The sequence below is a fragment of the Saccopteryx leptura genome, chromosome 3 (genome assembly GCF_036850995.1).
Source record: "Saccopteryx leptura isolate mSacLep1 chromosome 3, mSacLep1_pri_phased_curated, whole genome shotgun sequence".
Lineage (NCBI taxonomy): Eukaryota > Metazoa > Chordata > Mammalia > Chiroptera > Emballonuridae > Saccopteryx > Saccopteryx leptura.
This window is the reverse complement of record NC_089505.1, coordinates 78127624-78145478: the sequence shown is the minus strand read 5'-3', so window position 1 is coordinate 78145478 and position 17855 is coordinate 78127624. Positions and strand designations below refer to the sequence as shown.

At 41.4% G+C, this 17855-nt stretch overlaps 1 protein-coding gene and 1 pseudogene across 8 annotated transcripts in view; one reads left to right on the top strand and one right to left on the bottom strand.

Moving 5' to 3' along the window:
• LOC136399334 (zinc finger protein 91-like) overlaps nucleotides 1–17855 on the bottom strand; it is a 944498-nt gene that overhangs the window by 432694 nt on the left and 493949 nt on the right. For 4 of the 8 annotated variants that reach the window (XM_066374396.1, XM_066374394.1, XM_066374393.1 and 1 more), the window contains exons 2-3: nucleotides 15573–15788; nucleotides 3822–3948 (exon numbers count right to left, since the gene is read on the bottom strand). The exons of 3 other annotated variants lie outside the window; for them this stretch is intronic. In XM_066374396.1, coding sequence (XP_066230493.1) covers nucleotides 3822–3948; nucleotides 15573–15587 — 142 coding nt within the window. In that variant the 5' untranslated portion in view covers nucleotides 15588–15788. Of the gene's footprint in view, nucleotides 1–3821; nucleotides 3949–9664; nucleotides 9773–15572; nucleotides 15789–17855 lie in introns of all 8 variants that reach the window. One more of the 8 variants, XM_066374399.1, reaches the window with a different exon arrangement.
• Nucleotides 1–17855, top strand: part of LOC136399322 (zinc finger protein 91-like) — a 388962-nt pseudogene that overhangs the window by 80092 nt on the left and 291015 nt on the right.

The following is a 17855-nucleotide window of genomic DNA, read 5'->3' as shown; positions in this document are numbered from 1 at the left end:
TTTATCTGTCTCCCTTGATCATTCTCACTCTCAGTAAAAAAAGAGACAGGGTCACCTTAAAATGAAAAAAGGATCAGGGTCATTGTACAATAAAGAAAAAATATCAAGAATGCAAATATTAATAAATTAATAAATAATAAAAAATGTTAAGAAATAAAACAATGAGCCTGACCAGGTGGTGGCGCAGGGAATAGAGTGTCAGAGTGGGATGTGGAGGACCCAGGTTTGAGATCCTAAGGTCGCCAGCTTAAGCATGGGCTCATCTGGTTTGAGCAAGGCTAGCCAGCGTGAGCCCAAGGTTGCTGGCTCAAGCAAGGGGTTACTCGATCTGCTGCAGCCCCCGATCAAGGCACATATGAGAAAGCAATCAAAGAACAACTAAGAAACCACAACAAAGAATGATGTTACTCATCTCTCTTTCTTCCTGTCTATCAGTCCCTATCTGTCTCTCTCTCTGACTCTCTCTGTCTCTGCCACTAAAAAAAAAAGAAATAAAATAAAATAAAATGATGCCTGACCAGGCGGTGGCGCAGTGGATAGAGCGTTGAACCGGGATGCAGAGGACCCAGGTTCGAGACCCCGAGGTTGCCAGCTTGAGCGTGGGCTCATCTGGTTTGAGCAAAAGCTCACCAGCTTGTACCCAAGGTCACTGGCTCCAGCAAGGGGTTACTCAATCTGCTGAAGGCCTGCAGTCAAGGCACATATGAGAGAGCAATCAATGAAAAACCAAGGTGTTGCAACGCGCAATAAAAAACTAATGATTGATGCTTCTCATCTCTCCGTTCCTCTCTGTCTGTCCCTTTCTATCCCTCTCTCTGACTCTCTCTCTGTAAAAAAAAAAAAAAAAAATGATAAAAAAGAATGAATCTTTAGCATTTGCATAAGTATGGACACACATAGAAGGTATTTTGTTAAGGCAGTGGTTGGCAAACTCATTAGTCAACAGAGCCAAATAACAGTACACCAATCGAAATTTCTTTTGAGAGCCAAATTTTTTAAACTTAAACTATATAGGTAGGTACATTCCTTATAGAGGTAGCGCCCAAAATGTGGTATTTTGTGGAAGAGCCACACTCAAGGGGCCAAAGAGCTGCATGTGGCTTGTGAGGCGCAGTTTGCCGTCCACTGTAAGGGAAATAAGGTTGGCACAGAAATACATGTACCATATGATGTCAGTTATATTTGTAATCTAAAGAACAATATAAATGAATAAACAACCAGAAAGACAATCACAAGTACAGTGAACAGAGTGATGGCTGCCAGAGGAGATGAAAGACTGGGACAAAAATTTGAAACACTTCAGAAGAACACACTGGTAGTTACAGAACAGTCATGAAATGTAAAGTGCACCATGGGGACTATAGTAAATAATACTGTGTTAACTATGCCGGATCCTCGAAATATCACGAGGAATACTTCTAGTTTTTATAAAGTACATGAAGGTTTAACCATTATCATCTACATCTGAAAGTAGTTCAAAATAATACTGAATGAAAAAGAAAATGCAAACAAAGAACAGAAAATTAATCTGCAGAATTTTAAAAATTATATAAATGTTTCACTGATCAAAAATCCTTCTATATTAACTATAATTTATAACTGAGTGTACCCTCAAACTGCAAAATGTTTGCATCATGACATTATACAGCAGAAACGTTCTTAGACAATGCATTCAAGTCATTCAAAAATAATATCAAGTATAATTGTAATGAAGATATTTAAATGACATGAAACAGTTTTTCTCGTTTGCTGTATTTCAACTACACTTATGTGTGTAGGCTGTAATCCACCTAAAAATTAACCTTCATTTCTAAATTTTAAAAGCATTACAAAGTTCTGAAATATGGACAGACTACTCTAGCCTTTAAACATTTCAGATTAAGCACACAAGAAGGAAACATATTAAGAAAGCAAACGAAAAACTTCATCATTGCTTTGCCTAAAATAAACCTGAAATAAGGAACAAAGCAGTTCGTAAATAGGAAGTGCCCAATAATGCTGTATCCCACTTCTTACCAAAGGAGAACAGTTCTGCATGTTGTACCAGGACTTGTGAATCCAAAAGCACAAATATGACAACAATCTTATCAGAAGTGATAACAGAAAAAGTCACAGTCCCAGGCAGCTCTGAACTGCACAAGAAAAAATTACAGAATGACAGTGATGATGAAAGCAGGTAACAATGGACACTTTCCTACCTGCTGTGCAACAAACTAAGGTCGCCTGTGACAGTAAGTATTGAAGGACTGTGAGATACACAAAGACATGAAATTACTCTTATATAGACAATTTAAAAATACAGACTGGAAATATTTATTTCTTCATTTTCAAGTTAAAGAAGGAAAGATAGACTCATGCATGCACCTCGATCTGATGCATATGAAACCCCATCTGGGCCTGTTGTTTTACCCATCTGGGGACAAGGTCCCAGCTGAGCTAGCTATTTTTAGTGCTGGAGGTAGAGAAACCACACAGCCATCGTCAGTGCCCAGGGATAATGCACTGGAACCAAACGAGATATGGCTTCAGTAAAAAAGAGAGTGTGTGAAAGAAAGAGAGAGAAGGGTAAAGAGTGGAGAAGCAGATGGTCACTAACCCTGTATGCCCTGAGTGGAATCGATCCCAGGACATGTGTATGCCAAGCTGACGCTCTCCCACTAAGACAAAATGCTAGGGCCCAGACCAGAATTCTGTAACAAAAATTCATACTAAGCAAAGGAATGTTTTGAATTAAAACAGAATTAGATCTTCATACTTTGGAAAGATGCTTTGTGTTGTTATGAAAGCATTGAATCTACACTCTATGTGGTCTTGTAGGAAACATCCATAGGATTAGAAATGATAAATCTGGGCTGATCAGGCAGTGGCATAGTGGATAGATGTCAAATGGGGACAGAGAGGACCCACGTTTAACACCCCAAGGTTGCAGCTTGAACGTGGGATCACCAGCTTGGGCACGGGATTACTCTCTCCGCTGTTGCCCCCCAATCAAGGCACATAAAAGAAAGCAACCAGTGACCATGTACGGTGCCGCAACCAAGAACTGATGATTCTTATCTCTCTCTTTTTGTATCTCTCTGTAGCTGTCTATGTGTCTGTCACAAGAACAAAACACTCGAAATGAGAAAAAACATGATGTAATTCCTCAAGAACGTGCAAACATTTCTCGTGGTGCCCACATCTATAGAAAAGGAGTCATCATGGCAGCTCTCAGTCCAAGGGGAAGACTTAGACCGGACTGCTGATGTGATGACAGAGGTCACTAGAGCAAAATCAGAGTCCTGAGAAGATGCCAGAACACAGAACATGTTGGAGACCAGCTGTCCCTCTACGACATCAACCAGAATACACCTGGGCCTCTCACAGCCCTTTCCACTGCAGCAGCTTCCCAACCACACGGTAAGATCTGGCTTCTTCTGTGATCTTCAGGTCGCTAACCTGCCTCATCTGCTTCCTCATCCCACCTACCTGGGTGCAAGGATACTCTCATTTTCTTTCACAGCACGAATTTCTAATTCATTTTGTGCCCATGTGAGAAAACACGGTACAATATTACAATGTTCTAGCAAATAACTTTCCAAAATACTGTTTTCTAAAAATACCTTAAACATTCTAGAATCATGTAAGTTTTCACACACTGAGACCTAATCAATGTGCATCATAAGCCTTTGTTTCTATACCTACAAACCCCCATATTTGTTCCCCGATGGCAGAACCATAAAATTACCCTGCACGGAAGAAGCTCCCACATGACGTTCCCCCTAATGAAGAAAACAAAAGCTGTAGGTAGAGAATAAACTCAGGAAGGAAGTCATCCTCACCCAGGGAGACCAGGTTCCTGTAGTTCTCCAACATCACATCCATGTACAGTTCCTGCTGAGCTGAGTCCAGGCATTCCCACTCCTCCAGAGAGAAATCTACAGCCACATCCCTGAAGGTCAGTGGTTTCTGGAAGAAAAGAAACATTAACAGAGGTCCGCAGTCTGAGTTCATAATGGCATCCGACATGAAAACAGGGTTAGAATTGGTTTTGTCCTAACGCAAAATGATCCTGTAAGATCATTTTCAGCCAGAAATATATATATTTTCTGAGTGTGTGTGAGAGAGAAAGAGGGTCACACAAACAATTGAGAGAGTTGAGAAGCATCAACTTAAGCTATGGGACTTTTAGTTGTTCATTGTCTGCTTTCTAATATGTGCCTTGACCAGGTGGCTATAGGCAAGTCAGTGACCCGTTCTTCAAGCCAGCAACCTTTGGACTCATGCCAGCATCCAGGGGGTACTGTCTATAACCCCATGCTCAAACCAGGGACCCTGGGTTGAAGTCAGTGACCTCAGAACTTTGAATCTGGGTCCTCAATGTCCCAGGTCAGAGCCTTATCTACTGTGCCACTACCTGGTCAAACAGCAATAATCTTTCCACAAAAAAATTGTCATCTTTTGTTTTCTTAATCTTTCACACAGTAATATTCTCTAACTTATTTCCTAACACCGAGTAACAAGGATTACACATGTTTATAAATACACTATACAGACTTGACTTTCCAAGATGATGAATTTTAAAATTAAGGCATCACTGTGACCTGGTAGGTCAGGTGGATAGAACATTCTCCTGATATGCCAATGTGGCCAGATAGATTCCTGGTCAAGGCACATACAAAATATCAACCAATTAATTAATAAATAAGTGTAACAGCACGTTTTTGGCTTTTCCCTCTGTCTCTAAAATTTATCAATACAATGAACATATCAACACAGGCATGTGGATTTGTCAGTGCTGTATGTGTATCCCTCATGATCAGTTGTGTATATTTGTCAGGTGGAAAAGTCACGAGTTGGAAGTGTAAGCACTTCTTCAATTTTGACGTGGACAACAATGAACTGCTGTTTTCTAAAAATGCTGATTCTCACTCAGGAGTTCTGAGATGGGGCCTGTGTTTCCACACAGCTAACAAGCTCTCATTTTACCAGTGACACCATTGTCTCCAGTCCACCTGCCATACTCCTGAATAGCACAGAGGAAACACAAGGGAAAATGCATACATGACTGTGAGCTAAAATTTTAATGGAATTTCTTGTTCTCAAGGAATATGATTCATAGCAACCAAAAATTTATAATACATAATAATGTTATAACCAGATATAGCTTAGTTTGCTGTGTGACTCCTCTTTGAAGCAAACATTCAGTGAAGGGTAGACTTTGAATTTTACTTCAAAAATAATCTACAATTTTTCAAAAAAAAAACCCACAATACAAACACCGGCCCATTGTCATAAGAAATTTCATAAACATCTATAACTGTTTCTATAAACTGATAAAAAATACTTCTTAAGCAAGAAGAATATATACCTCAAATAATGTTGACATGTTATACACACAGACATAACAGGAGAACTAGGTACAATTTGAAAGTGATAGAGCCCAACCTGTGGTGGTACAGAGGAAAAAGCATCAAGCTGAAATACTGAGCTTGCCTGTTCAAAATCTTGGATTTTCCTATTTAAGGCACATACTGGAATTTATGCTTTTTTTGTGACAGAGACAGACAGGGAGACGGACAATCAGAAAAAGAGAGATGAGAAACATCAGTTCCTAGTTGCGTCTCCTTAGTTGTTCATTGATTGCTTTGCCATATGTGAGCTGATGAGGGTGGGGGGAATTACAGCAGATCTAGTAACCCCCTTGCTTACACCTTGGGGCAAGACAGCAACTTTGGGCTTCAAGCCAGAGAATTTTGTGTTTAAGCAAGAGACCATGGGGTCAAATCTATGATCTGACACCTGGGTCTTCTGTGTCCTAGTCCAACCTTCTATCCACTGAGCCACCACTAGGTCAGGTGATACTCATTTTTAATAAAAACAATAGCAAGTAAAACATAACAATAATAGAAAAGAATTTAAAGCAATTTTTTTCTTTTAACGTCATTGAAAAAAATTTATTTTTATTTATTCATTTTAGAGAAGAGACTGAGAAAGAGAGAGAGAAACAGAAATGGGGGAGGAGCAGGAAGCATCAACTCCCATATGTGCCTTGACCAGACAAGTGCAGGGTTTTTAACTGGCGACCTCAGCGTTCCAGTTCGATGCCTTATCCACTGCGCCACCACAGGTCAGGCCTGTCTGAAAATTTTGATACACATCTGTGGAGAGCTTTGTTGTGACACTATAGACACACAATATGAGTAAGAAAATTATCTGAAAATGGTCAAAAAAAACAGTAATTTTTGAAAATGTCCATCCACATGTACCCTCCATGATCTGTTCTTTAATACTCTTAAAAAAAAGACATTCTCGGCCTGACCTGTGGTGGCGCAGTGGATAAACCGTCGACCTGGAAATGGTGAAGTCGCCGGTTTGAAACCCTGGGTTTGCCTGGTCAAGGCACATATGGGAGTTGATGCTTCCAGCTCCTCCCCCACTTCTCTCTCTCTGTCTCTCCTCTCTCTCTCTCTATCTGTCTCTCCCTCTCCTCTCTAAAAAAATAAAAAATAAAAAAAAATAAAGACGTTCTCAGCAATCTAGTGAGCAGGACTCTTCTAGCTGATCTTCTCTGTCAGAACTTCCTCAGTTATTCTGAGCCGTAGAAGGTTCATTTCCTTAATCCTGTCCCTCAGAGGTGACGCTGCAGCCACATGAAACTACAGCCTACTTTCCCTTCTTACTGATGCCCGAGCCTCTGACCCATCCTCATAAGGATGTTGGACACAGTTGCCCTCCCAGGTTGACTTCACAAAGGAGGTATTTCTAGCATTTGAAAGTCATTACAGAATAATGGCAGCATGAGAGATACCCCTGATCTCTCCCTTTGAAATTTCAACAAATTGCACAATTACAACATAGTGCAGAAATCCCAGCTGGGCTCACAGAGCACCTGAAGGATCCCCACACTGAATGGACTGAGGTGTGGCGGATGAAAGGGCGAAAGATAAAACGCACTCAGTCAGCTCTGAAGGGGAAAGAAACCAGCCTGACCAGGTTTTTCTTTCTTTCTCTCTTCTGCACTGTGGGAAGGAGGAAGGGCCATGCTGCCTGGGTCTTGTTTACCAAGAAATGAAGAGACAAGTCCACAGTCCCTGAGCCTCCTTCAGATGGGAGAAGCGGAGAGGCTGAGAGGCAGAGGAGGGAGTGATGAACTAAGGAGGGGAGAGGGGGCAGGCTTAGCTCAGGGTCCCGGCCACACTTCCCGTGGTCTGCCTGCAGCCCACTCTCTGCACCGAGACAAAGTGCAGCATCCCAGCCTCCCGGATGCCAACTCGCTCACCTCGCGGGTAGGAAGAGTGGCAGTCACAGACCCCACAGCTAGCTCTCCAGAGCCACTCTCTCCCCTGAGAAATAGAGCTACTCCACATCAGGTCCCCTGGTTCTTGAGTCATGGGGAGGAGCTCCCAGAGACCTGAAATCTCCACTACTAAAACCTAAAGCAACAGAGCTGTAAAGGTATAAAACTGAAGCCATAAAACCCTCACTACACACCACCCACCACTGACTGCAGCCCGGCCTGCATCATTAACAGGAAGGTCGCAGTGAGTTCTTTCCTAAAATCTGAGAGCTAAAACTTGCAGGACTGCAACACCTACTGTAAAGAAACAGTAACCTCACAAACCTGAAAAAAAAAATTTCTATTATTTCTTTTCCTCATTTTATTTACTTGAATTATTTTTCTTTTTCCTTTGTTTTTTTAAATTTGAATCTTACTACCTTTAATTTGAACTTTTTGTTTATTTTTCTTTTTGTATTTTTCCTACTTTTCTGTAGTTTTTTATTTTACTTATTATGTATAAAATTTTTATATTATTCAGGATATTCTTTTTTTATTTTTCATATGTTGATATTTCTTTTTAGAGTTCTTAACAATACCACTCTCAAATGTCATCAAGACAGAAGAAATCAAATACCATGAATACACAAGAAAGAGTAAAATATCTCCATAAAGAGATCACAGTAACATGGAAACCTTGACATAAAAACAGAATTTAAAGCTGAAGTTATAACAAAACCTCAATATATATAAGTTGCGAGGAAACACTGATAGGCTACTTATTGAGATGAAAAACAAATTAATGAAAAAAAGTACTTCACTAAAGAGATTTAAACTTTCAAAAAGAACCATAGATAAACTCAATACATGAACTGAAAAATGAGGTAGCAAGTTTAGATAATAAAACAGGCCAGACAAAAAAAAGACTCAGTAACACCGAAAACAGGCAACCAGAGATACTACAGAGAGAAAAGAAAATAATAAAGAATAAGAGCACACAAGAATTTGACTGCTTCCATCAGAAAGACCAATATAAGGTGTGACCAGGTGGTGGTGCAGTGGATAGAGTTGGACTGGGATGCAGAGGACCCAGGATTGAAACCCCATGGTCAACAGCTTAAGCATGGGTTTTTCTTGGAGTGTGCATTGATGGGATCATAAACATGGCACCATACTAACTGGCTGAGCCCAAAAATTACTGGTTTGAGAAAGGGGTCACTCACACTGCCGTAGCTCCTCATCAAGGCACATATGGGAAAGCAATCAATGAACAACTAAGGAACTAAACATAGAATTGATACTTCTCATCTCTCTCCCTTTCTGTATATTTGTCCCTATCTGTCTCTCTCTGTGTCTGTAACAACAAAAACAACAACAACAACAAAAACAGAAAAGAAAGCAATATAAGAATAATGGGTATATCAGAAAAAGAAAAGCGGGAGAAGGGGATGGAGAGTCTATTCAAACAAATAATGGATGAGAACTTTCCAAGCCTATGAAAAGAGTTAGAGCCTTGAATGTAACAAAAGTAAACACAATGTTGAGTGACCTCAAGCCAAACAGACCTACACCCAAGAAATGCAACCATCTGCTTCTCCACTCCTACCCGTCTCCTTTCTCTCTATATATCTCTCTCTTCCCCTCCCACAACAAAGGATCCAAAAGATGAAGTTGGCCTGGGTGCTGAGGATGGCTGCATGGCCTCACCTTAGGAGCTAAACTGGCTGCAGTTACAATGGAGCAATGGCCCAAGATGAGCAAAGCATCATTCCATAGTATAATTGCCAGGTGAATCCCATTCACACACATGCAAGAGTCTGTCCTCTCAGCCTTTTTACTTATCATCTAAGAAAACTACATAAAAAAACAAACAAACAAACCAAAAATAAGTGTAGCCATACTCAGATCTAACAATGCTGACTTCAAGCCAAGAAAAGTAACCATACACACAGATGGATATTTCATAATGATACAGGGGACACTGTATAAAGAAGACATAAAAATTCTTTATGTGCATCAAATCAGAAAACACTAGAATATATATGACATCTACTAACTGATCTAAAAATAGAAGCACAGAAAAACACTTGGAGATCTCAACACACAATTGACAACTTTAGATAGATCATCCAGATGGAAAAATCAATAAAGAAATATTGACCTCAAATGACACACTGGATGAAATGGAGAAAATACATATTTACAAGACATTTCATCACAAAATACCAGATTATACGTTCTTCTCCAGTGTGCATGTAACGTTCTCAAGAATAAACCGTATGTTGGGTCTCAAACTAATATCAACAAATTCAAGACTGAAATTATACCAAGCATATACTCTGACCATAAGACCTTCAAAATAGAATTCAGCCTGACATGAGGTGGCACAGTGGATAAAGCGTTTACCTGAAACACTGATGTCGCCGGTTCAAAACTTAGGCTTTCCTGGTCAAGGCATATAAGGCAGTTAATGCTTCCTGCTGCTTCCCCCTTTTCACTCTATTTATCCCTCCTCTAAAAAAAATTTTTTTAAAAGAAAAATGAGAATTCACCTGCAAAAAGAAATTAAAGAAACCAATAAAAATGTGAAAATTAAACTTTATTTCTAAAAAATGCCTGGGTTAAAGAAAAAATAAAAGCAAAGATCAAAAGGTACATACACCCTGACCACTGCTGGCGCAGTGAATAGAGCATCTGACTGGGATGTGCAGAACTCAGGTTCTAAATACTGAGGTCGCCAACTTGAGTAAGGGGTCACTGACTCTGCTATAGCCCCTGGTCAAGGCACATATGAGAAATCAATCAATGAACTAAGGGGCTGCAAGGAAGAATTGATGCTTCTCATCTCTCTCCCTTACTGTCTATCGGTCCCCCTCTGGCTCTCTCCTTGTCCCTCTCTCTCTCTCTCTCTCTCTCTCTCTCTCTCTCTCTCACACACACACACACACACACACACACAAAAGAAAGTAACAATTTAATAAATAAAAATTTAAGGGATTCTGGTCCTGGCTGGTTGGCTCAGTGGTAGAGTGTCGGCCTGGTGTGCAGGAGTCCTGGGTTTGATTCCCGGCCAGGGCACACAGGAGAAGCGCCCATCTGCTTCTCCACCCCTCCCCCTCTCCTTCCTCTCTGCCTCTCTCTTCCCCTCCCGCAGCCAAGGCTCCATTGGAGCAAAGATGGCTCGAGCACTGAGGATGGCTCTGTGGCCTCTGCCTCAGGTGCTAGAATGGCTCTGGTCGCAACAGAGCGACGCCCCAGATGGGCAGAGCATCGCCCCTTGGTGGGCGTGCCGGGTGGATCCCAGTCGGGCACATGCGGGAGTCTGTCTGACTGCCTCCCTGTTTCTGGCTTCGGAAAAATACAAAAAACAAAAATAAAAAATTTAAGGGATTCTGCAAAAACAGTAGTAAGAGGCCTGACCAGGTGGTGGCGCAGTGGATAGAGCAGTGGACTGCAACGCTGAAGGCCCAGGTTCAAAACTCTGAGGCTGCTGCCTTGAGCACAGGGGCAACTGGAATGAGCATGGCTACCAGCTTGAACCCAACGTCACTGGCTTGAGCAAGGGGTCACTCAGTCTCTTGTAGCTCCCTGGTCAAGGCACACGTGAGAAAGCAATTCATGAACAACTAAGAAGCCACAACAAAGAATTGATGCTTATTTCTCTTCCCTCCTGAATGTCTCTATCTGTCCCTCTCTCTGTCTTCATCACCCCCCCAAAGAAACATCCTCCCTAAAAACAAATGTCCAGGACCAGATGACTATACTAGCAAATTCTACCTAACATTCAAAGATTCAGTTCCTGTGAATCTCAAACTCTTCCAAAGAGAACAAGCAGTACTTCTTAACACATTTCATATGATCAACAATATCATGTTACCAAAACCTGGCAAGGTTACTACAAAAATAAACAGAAAACAATGGACCAGTATATCTAATGAATATGATGAAAAAATCCTAAAAAAATACTAACAATTAGAATACAACAGATGAAAGAAATAATACATGATTATTGAGTGGAATTTATTCCAGGTGCACAAAGATGGTTCAATATACGTAAGTCGTTTAACATAACACATATCAACAAAAGGAAGAAAAGTCATACAATCTTATCAATAGATGCAGAAATGCCATTCGGTAAGATACAACATCCCTTTATATGTTTAAAACACTCAATAAAATTGGAATAGAAGTACCTCAACATAATAACAGCCACACATGACAAATCATCGGCTAATATAATATTAAATGAAGAAAAACTAAAAGCTTTTACACTAAAATTAGGAACAAATCAAGGGTGCCAGTCTCTTCACTAATATCCAACATAGTGCTGGAAGTTTTAGCCAGAGTATCAGGCAAGAGAAAGAAATAAAAGGCATTCATATTGAAAAAGAATTAATGGTATCATTTTTCCAGACAATATAAACCTTTATATAGGACACTAGACGCCCTGGCCAGCTGTCTGAGTGGTAAAGCATCTACCCAGCCTATGGATGTCCTGGGTTCAATTCCCTCTCAGGGCACACAGGAGAAGCACCCATCTGCTTCTCCACCCTACCCCCTCTCAGTTGCACCTCTTCGCCTCCTGCAGCCATGGCTCAATTGCAGTGTGTTGGCACTAGGCACTGAGGATGGCTCCATGGTCTCCGCCTCAAGTGCTAAAATATTTCTCCAGGAGCAACAAAGTAAGGACCCCAGATGGGCAGAACATCGCCCCCTAGTGGTCTTGCTGGGTGGATCCCTGTCCAGTGAATGTGGAATTCTGTCTCACCCTCACCTCCTCTCACTGAAGAAAAAAGAAAGAAAGAAGGAAAACTCCAAAAATTCAACCAAAATAAATTAAAAACTAAACACCAATGCAGTAAAGTCACAGGATACAAAATCAACATCCAAAAATGTATTCCTTTTATATATGCCAACAGAGAAACTCAAGGAAATGGACTAAAACAAAAATTCCCTTTACAATAGCAGGAAAAAATAAAATAAAATACTTTGGAATAAACTTAATAAATGATGTAAAGTATCTATAAAAAACTAAAAAGCATTATTAAAGAAATTAAAAAGGACAAAATAAAATGGAAAAATATTCCATGTTTGTGGATTGGAAGTGTCAACATAGTTAAAATGGCCATATTACCCAAAGCTATAAACAAACAATGCAATACCCATCAACATCCCAAGTCATTTTTTAAAGAAATGAACCAAAAAAATCACCAAGTTTGTATGTACCCTTAAAAAAAAACTCAAATAACAAAAGCAATCCTGAGAAAAAAAAGAACAAAGCCAGAGGTATTTTAAAGTAATTCAAAATAGATCAAAGACCTAAATATAAATATAAGAGCTGAAAGAGCCTGACCAGGCAGTGGTGCAGTGGATAGAGCATTGGACCCAGGTTTGAGACCCTGAGGTCACCAGCCTGGGCGCAGGCTCATCTGGTTTGAGGAAAAGCTCACCAGCTTGAGCCCAAGGTCGCTGGCTCGAGCAAGGGGTACTAATTCTGCTGAAGGTCCGCGGTCAAGGCACATATGAGAAAGCAATCAATGAACAACTAAAGTTTGCAACACTCAACGAAAAACTGATTGAAGCTTCTCATCTCTCCATTCCTGTTTGTCCCTGTCTATCCCTCTCTCTGACTCTCTGTCTCAGTAAAGAAAAAAAAGAGCTGAAAGAGTAAATTACATTAAACAAAACATAGATACTAAAGTCACGACCTTGACCATACAGACAATTTATGTATTTGACCCCAATGGCAAGGGAAGTAAAGGCAAAAAATAAATGAGTAAGACTATATCAAACTGAAAAGCTTCTAAAGAGCAGAAGAAACTGAAAACAAAACAAATAGCCAACTGAACAAATGATTCTTGCAAACAGCTCCTGTTAGGGGTTAATATCCAATATAAATAAAGACCTCAGAAAGCTCAGAAACAAAAAAGGAAACAATCCCATTAAAAAATAGAGAGAGAACCTGAACACACCCATCTCCTAAAAAGACAAACCAATGGCCAACAAATATATAAAATGATGCTCATCTTCACTTGCTAGTTGAGAAATGCAAATCAAAAGTACAATGACATACAACCTGTTAGACTGGCTACTGTAAAAAAGACAGGTAATAACAAGTATGGAGAGGCTGTGCAGAAAAAAGAACCCGCATTCACTGCTTGTAGAAATGTAAACTAGTACAGCCACTGTGGTAGACAGTATGGATGGGCTTCAAATCATTAAGAACAGAACTACCATGACCCAGCAATCCCTCTACAGGGTATCTACTCCAAAACTCAGAAACATTCGTACGTAGAGACATGTGCAGCCCCATGTCAATCACTTCATAAATCACAGTGGCCTAGGCAAGAAATCAACTAAAGTGTCCTTCAATAGAGGATAGGGTCAGATGATGTACAATGGAATACTACTCAGCCATAAGAAATGATAATACATAGTTTGAACAGGCGGTGGCACAGTAGATAGACCATCGCAATGGGACGCGGAGGACCCAGGTTAAAAAACCTGAGGTTGCCGGCTTGAGCACAGGCTCTTCTGGTTTGAGCAAGGCTCACCAGCTTGTTCCCAAGTTCCCTGACTTGAGCAAGGGGTCACTCGTTCTGATGTAGCCTCCCCATCAAGGCACATATGAGAAAGGAGTCAGTGAACAACTAAGGTGGTGCAACGAAGAACTGATGCTTCTCATCTTTCTGCCTGCCTGTGTGTCTGTCCCTATCGGCCCCTCTCTCTGTCTCTGTGCACACACACAAAAAATAATATAGTATCACTTATAACAACATGAATGGACCCTGAGAACATTATGCTGAGTGAAATACATGCATCAATCCTAAGAATTATTTACACACATAGTTGGGATGGAAAAGTGAGAGATAAAAAAAGTGGTTACCAGGAGGAGGGGATGAAGGGGTGAAGAATAAGGGGATGGTGCAGGGAAGGGTATAAAGAGGAAGGACAAATACAATGTGTCCATAAAGTCATGGTGCACTTTTGACCGGTCACAGGAAAGCAACAAAAGACGACAGAAATGTGAAATCTGCACCAAATTAAAGAAAGACTCTCCCAGTTTCTGTAGGATGATGTGGCAGCATAAGCGCATGCGCAGATGATGATGTAATACCGGGTATAGAGTAGAACCGCCCACGGCCATGCCAGTCGAGATGTGGACGGTACAGAGTAAAGTTCAGTGTGTTCTGTGGCTCACTAAAATTGAATCCGTGACCAAAGTGCAACGTGAATATCGGCACGTTTATAAGGAAGCGCCACCACATAGGAATAACATCACTCAGTGGGACAAGCAGTTGAAGGAAACCGGCAGTTTGGTGGAGAAACCCCATTTTGGTAGGCCATCAGTCAGTGATGAGTCTGTAGAGGCTATACGGGATAGCTACCTAAGGAGCCCTAAAAAATCTGTGCGTGAGCCCACATCGAACTGCACTGAATAGGTCTGAAACTGGGAGAGTTTTCCTTTTATTTGGTGCAGATTTCACATTTCTATCGTCTTTTGTTGCTTTTCTGTGACCTGTCAAAACTGCACCATGACTTTATGGACACACTGTTTAAGTTGACAGGAAATAATTTAACTCTGGGTGATGGGAATACAACATACTCAATAATTCAAATGCTGTGATGGTGTTTTCCTGAAACCTATGTACTCTTATTGATCAATGTCACCCTGTTAAATTACCTAAATAATAATAATAATGTGATTAATTCATGGTGGGAATTTTTCACACCCTCTGGGAGCCTGCATGGAGAGAAGGCACAGAAGGCTCTGAGACAAAGGAGGGAAGTATATAAGCCGCTGACCATGACAAATAAAAGAGTCTGATAGCTCAGTAGGTTAGAGCATGGTCTTGAAGTGCAGAGGTTGCTGTTTTGATCCCTGTCCAGAGCACATACAGGAACAGATCAATGTTCTTGCCTCTCTGTCACTCTCTCCCTCATTCTCTCTAAAATCAATGAAATAAATATTAAAAAAAGAGAGAGAGAGAGAAAGAAAACAAGCTTGACTGGTGGCACAGTCTATAAATCGTCAACCTGGGATGCTGAGGTTGCTGGGCTGACCCAGTCAAGGCACATAAGGGAAGCCCCTACTACAAGTTGATTCTCCCCACTTCTCCCCTCTCTTTCTCTGCCTCCATCTTTCTACCTACTATCCTAAATCAATAAATAAAATTTAAAAAAAAATAAGTAAATGGAAACAACACCACTACGCAGGAACATCAGAAGTACAGAAATAAAGGTTGAGGGTCGTAAATCCCCTGAAATTGGGAGAAAAAGCAAACACAGCCTCTGCCCAGGACACATCACTTACCTGAGAAGCAGCCATTCTGTCCTGGTCCTGCTTCTGCTTGTTTTCTCAGGTGACAGTATGTTGAGGAGTCAAGTCTGCATTTCGAGAATGTGCCACCACAGGTGTCCACACAGCCCCTCTATCCACTTCCACCGCAGTCACAGACAGAAGGACCTGGAAATGCTGAAAAGGCCACACTCTCCTGTCCTTCCTCACTGGAGTCAGCCAAAAGTGCTCCTACAGGGAGACCACACTGTATTATTTTCCTGTCTTCACCTGTCTGTCCTCCCTCAGACGTCCACACATTCCCACAGCAATGAGAACGGGCGCTCTCTCCTGAACGCCCAAACTCAACACAACACCCTGTCACCTCCCCTGACCATCCCTGCTCCCCACTCTCACTAATGCATCCCGGGTACACTCTCCTCTCAGGAGCATGTCTGTGCCTCCCCACTCTCCTAAGCTCTGAGGATTTCTATTTGGCCTCTGAAACCTGTTCCCTGAGCTGAGTTCTACCTCTGTGACTGATTTCATTCGATGTGACAGAGGGGGGACAGAGAGGTGCAGTCAGGCAGTAAGGGAGAGAGATGAGAAGCATCAATTCTTCATTTTGGCTCTTTGGCTATTCACTGATTGCTTTCTCATAAGAGCCTTGATGGGGAAAGGGGAGACTACAGCAGACCAGTGACCCCTTACTCAAGCCAGTGACCCTTGCCTTAAGCCAGCAACCTTGGGCTTTAAGGCAGCGACCATGGGGTCATGTCTATGATCCCACACTCATGCCAGTGACCCCAAGCTCAGGCCACTGACCTCAGTGTTTTGAACCTGAGTCCTCTACATCCCAGTCTTACGTTTTATCCACTGCGACACCACCTGGTCAGGATACTTATGACTTTTAATAAAATTTTTTGTATAAAAAACAAAAAAACAAATGCATGCAGGATCCTTCCTGCTAATTCCTGGGCTCACTCTAAAATCATCTGGAGCAGCTCATAAAAACAACAATGCTACCTGACGTGAGGTGGTGCTGTGGATAAAGTGTAGACCTGGAACACTGAGGTTGCTGGTTCAAAACCCTAGGCTTGCCTGATCAAGGCACATATGGGAGTTTATGCTTCCTATACCTCCCTCCTCTTTCTCTATTTCTCTTTCTCTCTTTCTTTCCTCTCTCTCTCTCACCCTAGCTAGTCTCTAAATTGAATAAAGAACTAAACAAAACAATGGTGCTCTACCCAGAACAACTGAGTTTGAGGGGGGTGGTGCAGGTGATCTCCATTCCTAAAAATCAAACCATCTAATAATAGAACCCCAGAAGGAAATGGTTTAGCTTCAATAAGCATGCAGATCCCTTGGGGATAAGGGCTCCACTCTAAGTTGTGGTTCTTCAGGTGGGGCCCAGGATATGGTGTCTTTATCTAGGTCCCTACGGTGCCTGCATTGCTCCTTCAGAGCTGTTTCCGCAGCACTGGCTGACGGGGATCAGACACAGCACACCTCACACTTCTCCATACTATGAAAGTGGGTTCTCTTTTTCGGTCACTAATTCAAGAAATCACATGAATAAAAGCTACTGAACATCTGATGAACTCAAGACACAAGGCTCTGACTGCTAAGATCAGACATTCTTACCAAAAGCAAAATTAACCTAATATAGTTGACTAAATACCAATGGCCATTTCAACGTATGAAAGACGCTAGAATGGATGCAGGGCTTAGAATTTAAACTTGACACAATATATTTAAAAGAAAAACGATATGAAATCTTTTTTAATGTAACAACTTCTAGGATCAAAGATTTAAAATTTGAGACTGACTCCTATTTGACAAAGAATTATAAGCTCTGGTTATGGCCTTGGCCATTTGGTTCAGCAGAACTATACTATTGCCTTGTTTTGTCAAAGTCCTGGATTCAATTCCTAGTAATGGAACTCAGGCTAAGCAACCATCTGTTTCTCCAACCATCCCCCTCTCCCTTCACCTTCTTTCTCTTCACCTTCTGCAGCCATTATTTTATGGGAGCAAAGTGGCCCCAGGTACTGAGGATGTCTCCAAGGCCTCACCTCAGGCACTAGAATAGCTAGACACTAAAACAGTTCAATGGCAGAGCATCGCCCCCTAGTGGGCTTTCAAGGTAGATCCCAGTAGGGATACATGCAATAGTGTCTTTCTGCCTCCCTGCTTCTCATTAAACAGGGGGTGGGGGGGGTGGGGGGGTGGGGGTGGTAATTATATGCTGTGGCTATGAGATATCACCAATGCTTTTTTAAAATTCAAGAACTACTGCAAGAAAGCACATAGTCAATG